Raw genomic sequence first — 19,602 nt, 5'->3', positions numbered from 1 at the left:
CACCATGAGACTGATTTTGTCTCAGGTGTCTGTGGATACATCAGGCTGTAAAGCAGTAGGAATATACCACCAACCACCTGACTAGGATGGTGACAGTGATTGTGAAATGCGCAGGGAGATTAGAGAGGCTACAAAAACAGAAAACCCATTAATAATGGGCAATTTCAACTATCCCCATATTGACTGGTAACTGTCACCCCAGGGTGGCATGCAGAGGCAACATTTCTAGACACCATTAATGACTGCTTCTTGAAGCAGCTAGACCTGGAACCCACAAAGAGAAAGGAAATTCTTGATTTAGTCCAAAGTGGAGCAAAGGATCTGATCCCAAAGGTGAATGTAGATAAACCACACAGCAATAGTGACCAGAATATAATTAAATTTAACATTTGGGGCAGGGGGGAGAAGAGAAATACCAGAGAAACCCACCACAATAGCATTTAATTTCAAAAATTAGAACTACACAAAAGTGAGACAGCTAGTTAAAGGGAAATTAACAGGAACAGTTAGAGTGATATCCCTGCAAGCTCCATGGAAACTATTTTAAAACACTGTAACAGAGGCCCAAACTATATGTATACCTGTAATGTGTTCACTCACTACTTGCAGTGCCTTTAGCTCTGCCAGGCATACACTCCTCCAGTGGCATCTTCCCTCATATTGTCTCTCTCCACAGCCCTGCTCGCTCCCAGACCTGCCATCTCCTCTTCCGGGCATGACCTTCCAGGCAGGTCACTAAGGTTCTGCCTTTCCAGGGAATTTTTCCAGACCTGCTTGCTAGCATCTCCAATACCCTTGCCACTCCCCAGTGGCTGGTAGGAGAACCCAGACCTGCCTTTGACACTGGGTTCCAGCCCAGGGACCATATAACAAGCAACTACAGCCCCTGTACAGTCCTATGCCTTGCTGCTGTTATTCCTGGGCTTCTTCCTACTTATTTAGCTTCTTCCTGCCCCAGGTTTGCCAGCCTCCAACTCCCTCCACCCAGAGAGTGGCTATTTTCCTGCAGTCTTTCTTAATTGCAGCCCTACCTCTCTGTAACCAGCTACCTGGCTTTATACAGAGCCTGCCTGCTCCTGCACAGGTAAGCCTGATCCTCTAACCAGGGCATTAAATGTACTAGGTTAATTGGGCCATTCAGCCTCCATTAACCCCTTACATGCCTGTGTGGGGTGTAAACCCCATCACAATACCCCACATTTAAAAAAAAAAAAGGACCAAAAAACTACCTTGGCTAAATGGAGGCGGTTAGAGACAAAAAGACATCCTTTAAAAATAGGAAGTCAGATCCTACAGAGGAAAACAGAAAGAAGCATAAACTCTGGCAACTCAAATGTAAAAGTGTGATCAGGCAGGCCAAAAAAGAATATGAACAGCAAGTAGTAAAATACACAAAAACTAACAGCAAAAACATTTTTTAAGTACATCAGAAGCAGGAAGCCTGCCAAATGGACGATCAAGGTGCTAAAGGAGTACTCAAGGAAGACAAGGCTGTTATGGAGAAGCTAAATGAATTCTCTGTATCAGTCTTCACTGCAGAGGATGTGAAGGAGATTCCCAGACCTCAGCCATTTTTTTTAGGTGACAAATCTGAAGAACTGTCCCAGATTGAGGTGTCAGTAAAGGATGTTGTGGAACAGATTGGCAAATTAAACAGTAGTAAGTCACCAGGACTAGATGGTATTCACCCAAGAGTTCCGAAGGAACTCAAATATGAAATTGCAGAACTACTAACTGTGGTATGTAACCTACTGCTTAAATCAGCCTCTGGACCAGATGACTGGAGGGAAGCTAATGTACTGCCTATTTTTTAAAAAGGCTATAGAGGCAATCCTGGCAATTACAGGCTGGTTAGCCTAACTTCAATACCGGGCAAATTGGTTGAAACTATAGTAAAGAACAGAATTATCAGGCACATAGATGAACACAATAAGTTGGGGGAAGAGTCAACATGAATTTTGTAAAGGGAAATTATGCCTCACCAATCTATTCAAATTTTTTGACAGTGTCACCAAGCATGTGGACACAGACATATCCATGTAAATTACTGGGGTGGAGGTTGTGTTACTGGGTGAGGTGAGCAAGGCCAAGAAATTGTGCCCCGGTTTTCATAATCTTTCTATGGGACTTATCCTATCTCTATGGCTGTACCAAATTCATGTCCATGAAAAATGTGTCACGGACCATGAAATCTGGTCTCCCCCATGAAATCTGGTCTTTTGTGTACTTTTACCCTATACTATAGAGATTTCATGGGGAAAAATCAGTGTTTCTCAAACAGAAGGTCCTGACCCAAAAAAGCGGTGCGGGGGGTTGCAAGATTATTGTGGGGGGTGGGGGGGCATTGTATTGCCACCTTTATTTCTGTGCTGTCTTCAGAGCTATGTGGCTGGAGAGCAGTGGCTGCTGGCCAGGTGCCCAGCTCTGAAGGTAGCACCCTGCCAGGAGCAGCGCAGAAGTAAGGATGGCAATACCATCCTATGCCACCCTTGCTTCGGTCTTGCTGCCTTCAGAGCTAGGCAGCTAGAGAGTGGCGGCTGCTGGCAGATGGCCCTGCTCTGAAGGCAGCAGCGCAGAACTAAGGGTGGCAATACCATACCGTGCCACCCTTACTTCTGCACTGCTGTTGGCGGTGGTGTTCAGAGCTGGGCTCCCGGCCAGCAGCTGCTGCTCTGTGGCTGCTCAGCTCTGAAGGCAGCGCAGCCACCAGCAGCAGCGCAGAAGTAAGGGTGGCAGTACCGAGACCCGCCCCTACAAAAATCTTACAACACTCCCCACAACACCCTTTTGGGTCAGGACCCCTAAAATTGCAACATTGTGACATTTCAGATTTAAATATATGAAATTTATGATTTTTAAAAGTCCATTTTCAAAATGGACCGTGAATTTGGTATGCCCTACCTATCTCCTTGTGAAACCGCTGAGCAGACTCTGCTCGTTCCACCTCACAGCCTCTCTCTCTCACATACACTCTCCCTGGTTCAGACTTCTACAAAACAGCCCAGTTTGGGGTTCTTAAGGAGGACAATTAAGATCAAACAAACTTCACAGCCCTGGAGTGCAAAGACATCTGCTCTGTCAGCCTCTTCTAGAGCTCATCTCCCTGGAACCTTTGAGGCAGGCTTGGGATGCCCAATACATCTGCAAATGGCTTCTCAGGAATACTAAGATTGCCCCCAGCCCTGAGCCTGCTTCAGCACCAGGGACGGCTTCAGGCACCAGCGAAGGAAGCAGGTGCCTGGGGCAGTCAACAGAAGGGGTGGCACTCCGTCAGGGCGGCACGTCCGGGTCTTCGGCGGCAATTCGGTAGCGGGCCCTGCAGTCCCTCTCTTCCTCTTCGGTGGCACTTTGGCAGCAGCTCAACCAGGCTTGGTTTGGTTTTTTTTCCTTTGCCACTTGGGGCGGCAAAAAAAGCTGGAGCCGGCCCTGTCCAGCACCTAGCTGCTCAACTTCCCTCCATGAGCCGAGAACTCAGGAGCCCCTGGATGACCCAATTCAGCAGCAGAATGATGAGCCTAAGGAATGGAGACCAGGAATAAGTGAAGGTTCCAGGGGTGAAAGTAACTTAAAGGATGTACTGGTAAGCCAGAGTCCTGAGCAGGGGGCGGGGCCTCGACCAGAAGGGGGCGGGGCCTCGACCAGAAGGGGGGCGGGGCCTTTAAATCAAGATTTAAAGAGCCAGGGGCTCCAGCTGCAGTAGAGGCAGCTGGGAGCCCCAGCCCTTTAAATCACTGCCAGAGCTACTAGCTGCTGAGGCAGCTGGGAGCCCCGAGGGCCATTTAAAGGGCCCAGGGCTCTGCTGCAGTAGCGGCGGCTGGGAGCCCTGGGCCCTTTAAATCACTGCCAGTGCCCCGCCACCGCTACCCCAGGGCTCCGGCAGGGATTTAAAGGGCTCGGGGCTCCTGCCGCTGCTACTGCCCCAAGCCCTTTAAATCGCCGCTGGAGCCCCGCTGCTGGAGGTGGCAGAGATTTAAAGGGCCCGGGGCAGCAGCGGCGGCTGGAGCCCTGAGCCCTTTACATCGCCGCCCGAGCCCTGCTGTTGGAGCCCCGGGGTAGCAGCTGCGGCTGAGGGCTCCGGCAGTGATTTAAAGAGCTAGGGGCTCCCGGCCGCCGCTACCGCAGCAGAGCCCCGGGCCCTTTAAATTGCCGACAGAGCCCCGGGGCTCCCGGCCGCCTCCGCTACCTGAGGGCTCTGGTAGCGATTTAAAGGGCCCGGGGCTCCAGCTGCTGCTGGGAGCCCCAGGACCTTTAAATCGCTGCCTGGGGAAGCCGGTCTGGTACGGCACACTAGCTCTTGCCAGTATGCCGAAGTGGCTTACTTTCACCTCTGGAAGGTTCCCAGCAATGGAGAGGTATGTTTGGTGAGGCGTACAGGCTGGCTCAGTGAGAGGAAGCCCACTCTGGCACCTTTCACTGTGTTTACTTTAAAGGCTGTTTTTAAAAAAAAATTAATTGTAGGAGTCTCTCTTTTTTCATGTGGGGGTGAAGGGTGAGTTCTCGTAGGGTTCCCATTCCAAGTGCCTCTCTCCTCATTCCAGTTGCCAAGCACTCTTCCTTCTCAGTGAGCCCTACCCAAGGAATGAGGGGCTGGGACTCCAGCTCCTAGGAACCTGCCTCTCTGATGCATAGAATCTAGTCTGCGCCTGTTTCTTCCTGTCTCCTCTGACATCTCTCTTCAAATGGCTTCTCTTCATCCTATTCTCAATAACCTGAATGGAAGAATGCTGCCCCACCTCACTGCTGGGCTTCTCCTTGCCTTGGCCTCCTCTTCTTCCAGTGTTTTCTGAGGTCTTCATTTCAGGAGTTTATTTTGCCTAGTCAGCCTGTCCTACTGCAGCTGCAAGAGAGCTGAAAACAGGCAAGTGACTTACACTAGGAAACACGTGGCAAACCTGACTGTACATGTCAGTCTTTTCCCTTTGTGCCCGTAATGCTCCCTAGAGCACATGACCCAGGCATCAAGAATCAGCAGAGAAACAGACTCCACATCTGGGAGAGTGGTGTGCTGGCATCAGAGACTCCAGGACGCGAACCATGAGAACAAAACAGCTCATCAAATACACTTTGTTTGTCTCCTGTTACCTTTTCTGGGTGAGTCTGAGCAGGGATGGGGCTGCCAGGCCCAGGGTGTGGCTGACACTGGATGGGCAGCAAGATCACTGCATGCAGGGAAACCCACTTTCAAAGTCGTCCCAGTGAAGAGTCACTCTGGCCAGTTGTGATATTAGGGCCCTGTGGTGAGGATGTCAGGGTGCAGGTCCCTTGTAAATTGCTAATCTGCCTTTTGGTATCCCTTCATCTGGGCTCCCCTAGGACAGGCTGAGAGACCTGCTTCTCTTCTCTGGCTGGGCAAATATCTCCTGCTCCCAGGCTTAGATGCCGTTGGGGATTTTTCCTCTTGCAAAATGATGAGTTTGTCTCTGATTCTTCCTCCCTAGGTGGCCAGTGGGCTCATGGTGGCAGTTGGTATTTATGCCAAACTCTCTAAGGAAGCAAGTAAGTACCATTTCCTGTCCCTCCCTGAGTTACTGTCACAGGGTGGCTATCCTGCTCCTAAAATAGAAGGGGTTTAAAGCAGTTCTGGAGAGGACTGTGGCTGGGGATGGCTGACTGGGGAAGCAGCCACAGCTGGGCCATGCCCCAATCAGGCCCCCAGCTGGCCTGTATAAAAAGGCTGTGAGCCAAATACCCAAGGAGTCTCTCCCTAGGCTAGGAGAGAGTAGGGCTAGCCAGGGTACGCAGTGCAGTGGGCTAAGTGGGGTGCTCCAGGCTGGCAACTCCCCAGGCTGTAGGGCCTGGCTCAAGGCCCATAGAGGTACTGGAAGGCAACAGGTCTGAACCCCCTTGCCTATGATGAGTGGCCTTTACACTGCAGTCTGCCCCAGGGAGTGGGGGCTTGGTGATGACTGGCAGTAGCCCAGACTGAGGCAAGGTGGGGATAGTGGGTTGGGGGTTCCACAGGAAGGGGAGACCCAGAGGTAGAGTTTGCGGGTGCTGCCAGGGGGCAGAACCCAGAGAAAGGGGCACTGGGGTCTGTGAGGGACATGGGGGCCAGAGCTGTGTGGATCACTAGCCTGCAGAGGGTGCTCTGTGCTGGATAGAGCTAATTCCCCAATGACCAACAGGAGGCGCTGCAGGGGTGAGTCCACTCCTTTACAGGTTTCAGAGTAGCAGCCATGTTAGTCTGTATTTGCAAAAAGAAAAGGAGGACTTGTGGCACCTTAGACTAACCAATTTATTTGAGTATAATCTTTTGTGAGCTACCGCTCAAATACACTGCATTTTTCACTGAATGCATCTGTGGAAGTGAGCTGTAGCTCACAAAAGATTATACTCAAATAAATTTGTTAACCTCTAAGGTGCCACAAGTACTCCTTTTTGCTCCTTTACAGTTTCCAAACTGGAGTTTAGATAAAGCTAACAAAGTGACTGCAGGGTAATTGTGTAGTCATTGCTCTCTTCCCAGTACCGTGTGGAGATGAGCTCCATGGCCCATTTCTGATTGGCAGTTTTCAAATCACCCTCCACCATGGTTCCTGTATGTCACTCCTGCAGGGTGTTGCCCAATCCTTTTGATGGATCTACAAGGGTGAGAAGGATTATTAATAACCATGTACGTTTGTCATGCCCAAAGACTGCTGAGTGTTCAGCAATAATCACTAAACAAATTAAAAATGGATCAAATAAGGCGGTACAGCCTAATGAATGCTTGAGAACTCTGGAAAGTAAACTCAGGAGGGAGCTCAGCTCCTTCCACCAATGCCATGAACCTAAGGCTTTGTTGCCTTGCCCAGTTTCAAGGCTGGGGAATAAACCTCCAAGCACAAATTCCCCCTCCCTCCAATGTGCCATTTGTATTTGCTGAGCACTAGCTATGTGCTTGGTCCTGTACAGACCATAGAGACACACATGGCGTCTGCCTGGAAGGGTTTACAGTCCAAGGTGACAAATGTGTTCATCAATTAAACATGCGGACCCAGGCCACCTTGTAGTGCAGAACTTTGTTTGGTGAGTGTTTTGTAATCCCAATTGATGAGTGCGGGAAGGAAATGTGTTTCAAGGGGAGGGTTGGGGATTGCCCTGGAAGGCTAGTATGTGGAACTTGTCCAGCTCAATGTTTTTCTGTGAGCTCTGCATCCATTCTTGATACTCCGAAGGGAAGAGGAAGGAGCATGATTTGGCTTGCACTAAGTTCTTACTTTGCCTTGTTTTTCAATCTCTGCCAGGTGCTGTGGATTCGCTCCTCACTGATCCCTCGCTGATCTTGCTCACAGTGGGGATCCTAATGTTTGGCATCACCTTTGTGGGGTGTACAGGAGCCTTGCGTGACCTGCCTGTGCTGCTGAAAATTGTAAGGCGAGGCTCGTGGGATGATTTCTTCTACCTGAAAGGGATCCCTATGCCTTGGGCTGCCCTTACTAGGCAACTTCCCGCCTAAAGAGACTGCCTCAGAGAGTGGAGTGTGAACCTGCTCCACCTGCATTAGGAGATCAATTTTTGTCAGTTTCTTAAGTGGATGCTGAAGGGGAGCACTGGCAGTACTAGCATGTTACTGAGCTAGTGGGAAAATAGCTCCCCAACTGCCTGAACAGCAAGGAGAGAGAAAAAAAAACAGTGAATTCCTGACCACACTAAAGCCATCTTTCAGAGTAGCAGCCGTGTTAGTCTGTATTCGCAAAAAGAAAAGGAGTACTAGTGGCACCTTAGAGACTAACCAATTTATTTGAGCATAAGCTTTCGTGAGCTACAGCTCACTTCATCGGATGCAGTGAGCTGTAGCTCATGAAAGCTTATGCTCAAATAAATTGGTTAGTCTCTAAGGTGCCATTAGTACTGTTTCTTTTTACTAAAGCCATCGTGACTCATAACTTCTGCTCCCCACCTGTCCCTTTGGTTGCACATCCAAGCAAAAAGATCTGGTGGCTTGTGCCAGTTGTCACCTTTTTAATGTGGCCTGTTTTTCACATTTGCACCAACATTTTGCCATTTACACTATTTGTCCCAAGTCGAAGGGTTGTTTATAATATTTGCCCATCAGAATCCACAGTTGTTGCCTTTATGGGAATTTTGCAGAGACTTTGCAAATATAACATTCCTCCAGGTGTTATGAGGTTATCTTGGGGATAATTTCATTGTGGAGTATCTTGAGGCACAGACATGCTACAGCAGTGCAATGCAAGAAAGTGTGTATGATATGTTTGGAGACTGCATGTTTCTTCTAGCTAATGAAATCCAATGTGGCTGGAAGAGGTTTAGGGTGTGTTCTTTTCATTTGCAAATAACAGAAATTCCCTCTTGACAGGATTTAACATGTCCCAGTAATACAAAAGGAAAGGTTCCTTCTCAGGTGTCAACTAATGTTTATCACTATTGCTGGGTAAATACTGGCCCCCTCCAAACAATGTCTTGGAATATGGGCTTCAATTTTAAAATACACTTGCTTTGATGTCCTTGTGCGTTTCTGAGCTGACCTTCTGAGCCCTCAAGTTGCACTCAGCAACATTTGGGTGAACAAATTTCAGAATGGCCTGTGTAAAAATCTGTGTAGGAAGAGCGCTCCATAAGAGTTATATTTATGCAATTGGAGAACAGAAACAATCCCATCTGCCTTATGTGACCACACTCAACTGAATTTTGAGTGCTGGGAATCAAATGCGTGGACTCAACATGATAAATCTACGGAGTAAAAAAAAATTTTCACAACTTGTCAAATAAACATGAGGAAATTGCTGACTGCAGCAAAAACCCACCAAAGAAATTGTTTGCTAACTCAAAGAATTCATTTCCCCGTGCTGGTTCCTGTGCCGGAGACTTAACCATGCTAATGAAAAGATGGCATTTAAACTAGACTGGACAAAATACTAGAGACTAGACTGTAGGGAACAACAACCAGCCCCAGCGATGGGCTAACAACACTTGGCAAATACCTAGCACTTTGCAACTTCAAAGCACAGCCAGGAGGTGAGTGTTATTAGCTGACCTCATAGGTCTTTTCCATCCCTAATTGTTGAGATTCCATGACGGACACTCAGACAAGGCTCCTTCCAAGCAGCTAACATGGATTTATGGCTCATTACAACAATCTAACCTAAAAAAACTAACCTTTTGTCCTATGACAGCAAAGGTGTTAACTGCCCACTTCACCTTGAATGATCTCTTTCATGCATCCGATGAAATGAGCTGTAGCTCACAAAAGCTTATGCTCAAATAAATTGGTTAGTCGCCAAGGTGCCACAAGTACTCCTTTTCTTTTTGTGAATGCAGACTAACACGGCTGCTACTCTGAAACCTCTTACAACATGTAATTCCTTATGCTAAACAACCTGTTCCACCTTGTATTTAGCTGTGACACTCTGAGTACATTTCCCAGTCATGAAGAAGAGCTCTGTGTAAGCTCAAACTCGTCCCTTTCACCAGTAGAAGTTGGTCCAATAAAAGATATTACCTCACCCACCTTGTTGGGACCAACACAGGTACAACATTACAAAAAGCAGCTAATAGGGCAGTCACAATGGCAGCAAGGTCAGGGTATGTCTCCCAGCCTAGGTTGACAGATCTGGGTGAAAAAAGAAAAGGAGGACTTCTGGCACCTTAGAGACTAACCAATTTATTTGAGCATAAGCTTTCGTGAGCTACAGCTGACGAAAGCTTATGCTCAAATAAATTGGTTAGTCTCTAAGGTGCCACAAGTACTCCTTTTCTTTTTGCGGATACAGACTAACATGGCTGCTACTCTGAGATCCGGGTGAGCAGAGCTTGCACTGGAGGCCGAGCAACTTCAAAGTGCTGTCTCTAACACGATCTTTAAAACACGAGTGCAAGCCCCATTAGCCCTAATCTGGGCTGGGAGGCTTGCTCCAAAATGCTGATCTGACTGTGGAGTCAGTGCCTGTCCCATTAGCACAGGCAATCTCAGCTCCATCACCAGCTCCATCACCAGAGGCAGTGGGCCATTCTTGTCTGAAACATTCTAATCATTTCCTTCTATCCTCACATGCAAATGAAGCATGGAGGCTTGTGGGAAAACCAGCCAGGGGGAAATTCTGTTCTCGGCCATGCTATATTCCTCAACTGGGACTTGTAGGCAGGGGACTTGACGCTCCAGGACATTCGGGTAGTGATATTTACCAGCAGTACTACTATTAAGCCATGATGGGGAACCCTGCCTTGTAATAACACTGGTACCCAGGTGGTTGCCTGGAAGTTCTCGCATTCAGCCCTCCTGCTGCAAGGAGGGCTGGGACCTGGAACAACAACAGCAGTGTAGTGCAGGCAGGAGACAGCCTTCTATGCATAAATAATCAGGCCTGGTCTCTCCAAGGGGCTGGTCACTTAAATTATTCCCCTGCTCAGCCAGGTCTTGGGCTTGTCCCCTGTGCTCTCTGCAGTGTTTCAGCTGCTGTGTCCTCTTGTAGAATCTGGAACTAGATTTTCCAAGCCTTCCTGTACAGGGTGCATCTCTGGAGTTTCCAGGGATTGTCTTGTGTGTAACAGGTCCTAAGCAGGCCCCAGTGCCTTGGGGGCCCCCAAGATAAGGTATTACTGAATGGGAAATGCTGATTTATTGCACCTGACAGCTGACTTCCTCTGGACTGTTGGAGGTGGAGGCTGGTATCATTGGTGTTCTGGGCATCGGTATTAACACACATACACAGCAGGGTGAATGTACATGACACATCATAGACACGGCCCCAGCCCCACAGAGCTCTTGCTCTAAGGGCTCTTGCATCGATGCTGGCAGGGGGGAACTGGTTGCTCTAAACATTGTTCTGATGATCTCACCCCTTCATTTTTCAGTTTGCTTGGATTTTACTGATCAGTCTCATTCTCCAGATCGTGGCTGCTGTCCTGGGATTTCTCTTCTCTGGCATGGTAACTGCACAGTTAACTCCAGAGCTGGCTGACACTTTGCTGAATTAGACAGTTGCATTTGGCAGCATAGTTGCATGAGCACAGATCTAGAAGTCAGCAGCACCCTATGTAGCCTTGGGCAAGTCTCTTCCCCTCCCTGCCTCAGTTTCCCCTCTGGAAGATGGGAACATTAACACTTCCTCTACCTACCTGACTGTGAGGTTGTCAAGATTAATCAGTTAACATCTGAATGCATACTGTAGTGTGCTATATAAATGCAGAGTATTTATACTCTGGCTGCCAACAGAAATGCAGGTCAACCTTCTTCATCTGCATTTTTTGGGAGGTGAACAGGGAAAATGGCAGCCACTTGGGTTTAACTTGCATTTGTCCGTGTGACAGGCTCAGGTCAGGGGTACCTCGGAGTCAGAGGCCAGATGCCACAGAGACAAGTCTTGGGCCCAAAGTGCAGGAAATGGAAAACAAGGGGAGCTTCTGCAAGTCAATGAATCTGCCTGGTAGATGCTGACAACTGCACTGTCTGTGTGTGTTGCAGGTGTTGGAGAAAGCAGCATTTCTGATGGGAAAAGCTATCTCTGGTTATAGGAATGACCTAGATTTACAGAACCTTATTGATTATATACAGAAAAAGGTAATTTAATAACACCTCTCAGATTTGTATCATGCTTTGCTGTTTAACTATTTCAGTGAAGGCAAATGGCTAAACAGACCCTGTCTCAGATCCTCAGTCAGTGCTGGGATCTCAGTGCCAGCCTTAGATCCTCACATACACATGGAGCCTAAAGCCAGGTCCCTGAGAGCCAGCTTCTCATTGTCTTGCCAGTGTTCAAGTCAGTGTTTCCTCCACTCCTCACATCACAGAAAGGAGAATGGTCTCCACTTATTTTTTGTGTCCATGGCAGCAGCTGTGACTTTCACCAGGGCAGATGGGAACAGGGTGAAATTTCACTATGGGCCAATTTAGGGAAACTCCCCATTTTTGCTCCCTGTTTGCACCACAAAACACAGTTGCTTCTCCCTCCCCAGTTGGATTGCTAAAGTCCCCTGAAAGCCTCAGGGTCTACCTGTGAATACCCATTAGAGAGATAAGAGAGAGATGGTTGTCACCCGTGTTTCAGAGTCACTTATCTCAGAGCTATTCTCAGAACTTCTGTCTGTACAGCCCCATGCACACTTGGGCTCTGTGTAAACAAGCAGCTACCCCAAGGTCCTCCTTTCTGTTTCACTCTCTCAGTTCGAGTGCTGTGGGGTGCATTCCTACAAGGACTGGTCTCAGAATATTTACTTTGAGTGCCAAGACTCTAACCCCAGTCTGGAACGCTGTGCTGTGCCTTTCTCCTGCTGCATCCAGAAGGATAAAAAGGCAGCCATTACTGTAAGTCAAATCTGGCCACATTTTTATGGTTAAAATTTTTTTCTTGAGGTTTCTATTTTAAAAAATCTCCATTGCAGCACGTGGTTGGGAACTAAGGGCACACATTAAAATAAAGCCAAAGAGATCAAGTAGGAAAGTATCAGAGGTACTTTGCATTTATATAACGTTTCATGTCAGGATCTCAATGCAGTTTGCAAGGTCAGGTCAGTATCGTTATCCGCTCTGGGTTAAGGAAACTGAGACACAGAAAGGCAATGTGAATTTACTTAGAATATACAGTGAGTCTATGGAAGAGTCGCAAACAGAACCCACATCTCCCAATTCCAAATCCCCTATTCTAACCACTTAACATGGTGCCTGTTTGTAACATAGCTGGCTAGATCACTAAGAACAAAGCAGCGTTCTGTTCTGGTTCTTTGATTGGGCCCATCACTATGTATCAGAATCATAGGACTGGAAGGGACCTCGAGAGGCCATCTAGTCCAGTCCCCTGCACTCATGGCAGGACTAAGTATTAGCTAGACCATCCTTGATAGATGTTTGTATCAGGACACCTGTCCCCTCCTTCTCTCAGGATCAGGCATGCAGTGACTACTTCAGGGGGGAAAGAACAGATCCTGTTCCTCACTCACTAAACTCTTGCTGACTCTTCTCTCCCTGCAGAGTGTTCTCAACAGCATGTGTGGCTATGGGACCCAGAACCTGAGATCATGGAAAGCAGAAAGTCTGATATACACTGAGGGCTGCTTGGAAAAGATTGTTGGCTGGGGGCAGAGAAACCTGCTGCTTGTTGCAGGGCTAGCAATAGGACTGTTTTTCTTGGAGGTAACTGAGGCTGTAACAGCGTTAAGACTATGTCTGTACTAGAAAAGTGCATCAGTTTAATTAAAAACTAATTGAGTAAACCAGTGCAAACTCTCAAGTGCAAACTCTCAAGAGTTAAACTGATTTAAGCTAAATTAACATAAGCAAAGGTTAAGCTGGTAACTTACAAATGCAAGCTAAACTAATATCACGCATGTTGATGCAACCTACCTGTATGTATAGAAGTGCATCTATATTAAGAGTTTGCATTGATTTAAATTGATTTTGAAATAAATGTGGTTAAACCATTGCATTTTTCTAGCATAAACAAAGCCAAGAATCTGCTTGGCTAGCTCTGCTTGGCTAGCCCTGTGAATGATAACCACACCCTTCCGGCCAAAGTTTTCAATCTTGGGTGGCTAATGTTAACACCTAAATCCATAGTCAGATATACAGTACTAATAATATAGTGACATATGAACAATAATGCTTAGGCACCTAAACAAGTAGCCTGATTTTCACAGGTGCTTAACTCCTGCAGCAACCATGAAAGACAGTGGGGGACACAGTTCTTGGCACCAGAACCTTGGGTTTTGTCTAGAGGGTAAATTACAGGATTTTGTTGTCCCTTCCCTGGCATTTCCCCTGCTTTAAGACCTCAGGGATGTTGCTTTCAGGTGTTAATGAATCCAGCCCTAGTGACTTCCTTTTCCCTTCCAGATTCTCGTGTTTTCCATGGCCGTGATGCTCATTTACCAGATCGACCTGATCATACAGAAACGGAAAAGCACAAGGAGGAGAGGCCCCGAGAAATAAGTCTGTTACTCCCATCAAGAGCCCAGCATGGTCTCTGTTGCCACTGGTGTGGGCTGCGGAGAAGGAACAAACTGAGATCTCAGACAAAACACTGTGAATACCCCAGAGGGTGCCAGGGCCCATGCCCCAGGTGAATAAACAGACAGTGGAAAGCATTTTCTGTGCATATGCTGCTTGGAAAGGGCCCTTGCTGCCTGGTGGGTCTCTCCCTCCTCCCCCCCTGTTTTATTACCATGGACATATTCACAAAACCAGATCTTTTTTTTCTGAGATTCCTGATGCTTATTCTCCATCTGTGGTCTGAGTCCTCTGGTTGCTTCAGCGATCACTTTGGAGGACAGGGTTACAATTGAAAAGAAACTGGACAAATTGGAGAATTGGTCGGAAATCAAGGTGAAAGTCAGTAAAGACAAGTGCAAAGTACTACACTTGGGAAGAAAAATGTCAAATGCATAACTACAAAATGGGGAATAACTGGTTAGGTGTTAGTGCTGCTGAAAAGGATCCGGGGGTTATAGCAAATCACAAATTGAACATGAGCCAACAATGTGATGCAGTTGCAAAAAATGCTAATATCATTTTGGGGTATTGTAATAGAGTCCCCAGAGGGCCAGCTGGGTAGCCCACCCAGTTTCCAGCCTTGCCTCCCTTCAGGAGGGCCTTTCAGTCCAGTTCCTAATCCTTGTATGGATGGGGCTTAGCTTTATCTCAGGCTCTTTAATGTTCTTGCCCTCTCCTTACTAGAGGGGGAGTGGGGTGGAAATGAGCCTTACACCCCTCCTGCAGCAAGGGCAGTTGGAAGGGGAGCCTGGTCCCTCCCACTCCACCAGGCTCTTACCCAGGGTCGTATGAGTGCCAACAATGTCAAGCACCCTGGAATGCCTTCCAATTTGCTCCTGGGTCACTTCCTACCATCCATCTCCCCACATGCCTCCAAGTCCTATATAAGATAACAAAAGAAAATGAAAAGACAACTTAAACCTTCAACCCAAACTTGGCTCAGCAGGTAGTCTTATTCCTCACAGGGAGGCTGCTTTGGCACCCTTGTTCAGGAGTCCACAGGGTAGATCTGTCTTCCTCCCCAGCCTCCCTCTTCTGAACTAAGTTGCTCTCAAGTTTTAAGGTGCCTCTCCAGTTAGAGCATGCTCTGCAGGTCTGGAGTGGTGGTGCTTCCTTTAACCCCTTCAGGCCCAGTGTGGGCTTTGTACACTGCATCACAGGTACATTAACAGGAGTGTTGTTTGTAAGACACAGAAGGTAATTGTCCCATTCTATTCAGCACTGGTGAGGCCTCAGCGGGAGTACTGTGTCCAATTCTGGGTGCCGCACTGTAGGAAAGATGTGGATAAATTGGAGAAAGTCCACAGGAGAGCAACAAAAATGATAAAAGGTTTAATATATCTGACTTATGAGGAAAAGTTTTTAAAAACTGGGTATGTTTAGTCTTGAGAAAGATGGCAGAGGGGGATCTGATGACAGTCTTCTAATGTGTTAAGGGCTGTTATAAAGAGAATGGTGATCAACTGTTCTCCATGTCCACTGAAGGTAGGACAAGAAGAAATGGGCTTAATCTGCAGCCAGGGAGATATTAGGGAAAACTTTCTAACTATAAAGATAGTTAAGCTCTGGAGCAGGCTTCCAAGGGAAGTAGTGGAATCCCCGTCATTGCAGGTTTTTAAGAACAGGTTGGACAAATGCCCATCAGGGATGGGATAGCTTTACCTGTTCCCCCCTCAGTTCAAGGGGCTGGACTAGAAGACCTCTCAAGGTCCTTTTCAGGTCTACATTTCTATGATTGTGATAGCACACATGGGGGGCTTTGATCACAGTGAGGCGATTAGCAATTGCTGCGGAGAAATTGTGAAGCTGTTTACAAGTACCAGTCTCTTGTAATAACTAATGGGGAATGTGCCAAAGGGATGGAATTGTTTCATAATAAAGATTTCCCCCATTTTCCATGAGGTGCCAGTTCTTTGGAGTTTTAAAGCCACAAAGTCCCTGTCATGGAGGCCACTGGCTAGTACAGTCCCTGGGGGATTTGTATCACAGGCTCTGTGTTCGGCTATATTTGCATGTACTGTAACTATTCAAGTTATTGCCAGGAATGCTTTCTTGAAGAGCTGAACCTTTAGGATTGTTGTTTTTTTTTTTGCCATGGTGCTAAAGGGTCCAATCATGTTAAGAGCTGAGCATCCAGCTCCCATTCACTGAGCACTCCTGAGCTTATATGATCACAAACCCAAACTTTTTTGGGGGGGAGGGCGATGGAACCAAACACACTTTTGCACCTGAAAACTACCAGTGTCCTTCAGCAGCAATGGCAACTTTCCAGGCTCAAGAAAATTTGGGAGCCTCTATTGGGTGATGCTGCCACAGACTGAGAACTTCTCGCTGGCAATTGTTGGAAATATGACACATTTGCTTGGAGTGAAGGAGTCTGTTTGCTGCTAACTCCAGCTGGTGAGAATTTATTGGCAGGGCATTTTCCTTCTCACTGTACCTATGTACTGTAGAAATGTGCAATTCGGAGTGATCCTGTGCAAGGCCAGTTCTCTCACAGTCTGACAAGTATGTGAACAAGCAAATTAAGCGTTTTGTACAGTGTAATCCAAACTGTAAGAATCATCTTGTGCCACTGGAGTCCAGCTGTCATATCACTTTCCAAAATAAAATCATTACTTTTTTCCTGGTCATTGTTGACACTGCGTGGTCAGTTAGTTCTTGCACAATATTACATTTTTCTTGTCAGCTTCCCCTGTGTGCTGCGTCTGTCCTCCCTGTAGTTTACCTGGAGCCACATCACAGACTTCAGAGGTCACTGTAGTAAATATTGTGTAAATATTGTAAACAGTGTAAATATTGACTGGGAATATTTTTAATTGAGGTGTTTTAGTAGGTCACCCTTTTACACTTTGACAAAAGACTAGTGCAGACAGGGCTTGAGTGTATTCCCTCGTGTCGTCAAAACCTGCTCTGAGCAGGTGGAAAGAAGGCCTGTGCCCTGTCCGGATTCATGCTAATACTGTTGCTAGCGATGGTACCGCTGCCCACTGCTGGAATATGGCTACAAGAATTTCTAGCATAAACAAGGCCACTGAGCGAAAGGGTCTCAAGTGTACATCCCTGACTAAGAGCACACTGGAGTCTGGCACTTTTAGAGCACCCCGGGGATTCGCCCAAGTGACAAACACTGGTTGCTGTAGAGATGGATGCCCTCCTGGGATGCAGCCAAGCCCCTGTGTTGCAAGGAGACAGTGTTTCACAGCTATCAGTGCAGACTCAGAGCTCTAGGTTTTCCTAATTTTTCTATTTGAACAGCTGAGGATTTTACTGGGTCCTGTTTAAATGTGAAGGAACAAAGCCCCACAATGGTCTGTTCTCTGGGATGATATAGGAAGTCTTGAGGGGGCAGTTTCCAAGTGTGCTTAATTGCTCACTAGTGCCACATGCTGGGTCTCATTCCTGACACTTGTTTGAATAAAGAAAAGGAGGACTTGTGGCACCTCAGAGACTAACAAATTTATTTGAGCGTAAGCTTTCGTGAGCTACAGCTCACTTCATCGGATGCATTCAGCCTTGTTTGAATAGATTCTTCTGTAAAGCACAGTGTCCTCCACGGGAGAAGTCAGCAAGTGAAGACACCAGCATGAGTCTCAGCTGCCTCAGCCCGGACACATGCCAGGAACTTCTCCAGGGTAAGATGGTCCCTTTGCCCTTCCAGCCATCCAGTGTCGTCCGAATCTTCATCAGCTCAGCCTCCTCAGGTAAATAAGCTGCGAAGTGCTGAAGATGCCAAATGCTTTTGGAAGTCTGAATGTAGATCTTGTGCTTTACACCAGAAGGGATGAGGGTAGTGGGTTGCACTGTGCTGCAACATGGCCAGGCTGCTTGACTCAGGAGAGAATCATGTCCTCTCTGGGAGTTGCAGCTCCATATCAAAGGGTGAAGGTGGCTGCTGTCTGCTGCATTTTATTCAAAGTAAGGTGCGTGCTGTACTTGCCACCACCATCCCCTCTGCATATAGATATGTCCAAGAGAGCAGGATTCTGGCACTAATGGCATTGCCGATGCAGACAGGGTCAGTCTGCAGCACACTGTACTGTGCAAGGGGCCAAGGAGAAGAGATGCTGGCTGGTGCACAAGGCTCCCTTTCAAGTGGCTTTAGGGAGGCTGGGTGCAATGGGTCCCCTGAATTTCGTTCTTCCATTGTAGTGTGGAGAAAAATACATGGAACAGCATGTGTGTGTATGTGCTTGTGTGTGAGAGCATGGATGGGAGTGTGCACGCTTGAGCATGTGAAGAGTGGGGTATGCATGAATGTACATGTCTGTGTGTGTGAGGGGAAGGGCTGTGAATGTGCAGGGCATTGTGTGGGGTAAGGGGTATATATGTGGCTGTGAGTGTTCTTATCTTTCTCCTATTTGCTCTTTGGTTTTCTTTGTCCCAGCCCTGGTAGAGCTCTCTCAGTTAGACCTCATCAGGCTGCTGTGTTTGGATCCCAAGATGCTATACCTGTGTGCTCTTAACCTTCCCTTGGTCAAAGTAGGCTGCAGCACTGTCTCTTTATTTGGCTGCTTGGTACATGTCCTGGGCACAGGCTTTTGTCTGTTACCCCTTCACAAAAATGGGACTTGATGGCCCAGCTGTCCTAGGCCCACAGGACCAGAGCTCACTTCCCAAATTCTCCAGTACCTTCAGCACAACCTTTTCCAGGTTCCAACTTGTAGGCACTCCCCTTTACAGTTCACCTGCCCAGGGACACATGATAGTGGAAACAGAAAGACACCCAGGCTTTGCAAAGGCTTCAAAAACCAATCACTTCTTTTTTAGCTAGCTCAAGAAATACACAGATCTAGACAAAACAATCACACCTGGACACATTTCCTTACCTCATTTCCTCACCACTCTTGAGCGTTCTTTGTGCTTAGGTCTGAGGTCTTTAAGGAGTCCAGAGTCTCCTCTCCTGTGCACAGCTTCTCCTCTGACACATGGAATCTCTCTTTCCTCTGCATCCAGTTTCCCCCCTCCTTAGTTGGTCCTGCAGTTAAAAACAACACCTCAGCTATGAAAGCATGCCACCATGTGCCTCTCTCCTGCCCAAGCTTCCCTTGTTCTGTGAGTCCCCACTCTCAAGATCCCTGGTTTTTAAGACACAGCACTAGTAACTGGCCTTTTTGTTCTCCTGGTTTGGGATTTTCCACTCTCCAGAACCCCTGCAGAGAAGTTGGAGAAAATTGGTTTAACATAGGCCATGGCATTGTCCTAGTGCTCCCCTTTGAATGGGAGCCATCAAGGTTTAACGACCCTACATTGTCCCTGGTTTTGGAGATATGCAGCACAGCCCCTGACAGTAGATGGCTGACTCCACATACATCTATTGTTTGGTCTCTGCCAAATTCACAGTCATGATAAATACGTCACAGACTGTGAAATCTGGTCTCCCACTGTGAAATCTGGTCTTTTGTGTGCTTTTACCCTATACTATATAGATTTCATGGGCGAGACCAGCATTTCTTAAATTGGGGGGTTCTGACCCAAAAGGGAATTGCAGGGGGGGTCGCAAGGCTATTTTAGGAGGGGGTGCGGTATTGCCACACTTACTTCTGTGCTGCCATCAGCGCTGGGTGGCTGGAGAGCAGTGGCTGGTTGCTGGAGAGTGGCAGCGGGTGGGCTGAGTGCCCAGCTCTGAAGGCGGTGCCTCTCCAGCAGCAGCGCAGAAGTAAGGGTGGCAATAC

The 19,602-nt window shown here is 47.5% G+C and overlaps 1 protein-coding gene and 1 long non-coding RNA gene across 6 annotated transcripts in view; one reads left to right on the top strand and one right to left on the bottom strand.

Moving 5' to 3' along the window:
• Positions 1-425: 425 nt before the first annotated feature.
• LOC142070132 (uncharacterized) overlaps positions 426-19,602 on the bottom strand; it is a 50,942-nt gene continuing 31,765 nt past the window's right edge. Inside the window, exons 3-6 of one of the 3 annotated variants that reach the window (XR_012666102.1) lie at positions 18,757-18,905; positions 14,849-15,195; positions 6,470-6,581; positions 426-3,515 (exon numbers count right to left, since the gene is read on the bottom strand). This is a non-coding gene — a long non-coding RNA (uncharacterized LOC142070132). Of the gene's footprint in view, positions 3,516-6,469; positions 6,582-12,379; positions 15,196-18,756; positions 18,906-19,602 lie in introns of those variants that run through there. The other 2 variants (XR_012666101.1, XR_012666100.1) reach the window with 2 other exon arrangements.
• On the top strand, positions 4,867-15,825 carry LOC125627107 (tetraspanin-33-like). Of its 3 annotated transcripts, XM_075123354.1 has the most exons (8): positions 4,867-5,091; positions 5,439-5,496; positions 7,227-7,351; positions 10,798-10,872; positions 11,408-11,503; positions 12,107-12,247; positions 12,911-13,072; positions 13,772-15,825. In XM_075123354.1, the coding sequence occupies exons 1-8, from the start codon at positions 5,035-5,037 to the stop codon at positions 13,865-13,867; spliced, it is 810 nt and encodes a 269-aa protein (XP_074979455.1). In that variant the 5' UTR covers positions 4,867-5,034; the 3' UTR covers positions 13,868-15,825. The 3 variants fall into 3 exon arrangements, with proteins under 3 accessions (XP_074979455.1, XP_074979457.1, XP_074979456.1); XM_075123356.1 differs by lacking the exon at positions 12,107-12,247; XM_075123355.1 differs by lacking the exons at positions 4,867-5,091; positions 5,439-5,496 and adding an exon at positions 5,738-6,139.

Source organism: Caretta caretta, chromosome 25 (assembly GCF_965140235.1).
Source record: "Caretta caretta isolate rCarCar2 chromosome 25, rCarCar1.hap1, whole genome shotgun sequence".
Lineage (NCBI taxonomy): Eukaryota > Metazoa > Chordata > Testudines > Cheloniidae > Caretta > Caretta caretta.
The sequence above is the reverse complement of the archived record's forward strand: the minus strand, read 5'-3'. Positions and strand labels throughout refer to the sequence as shown.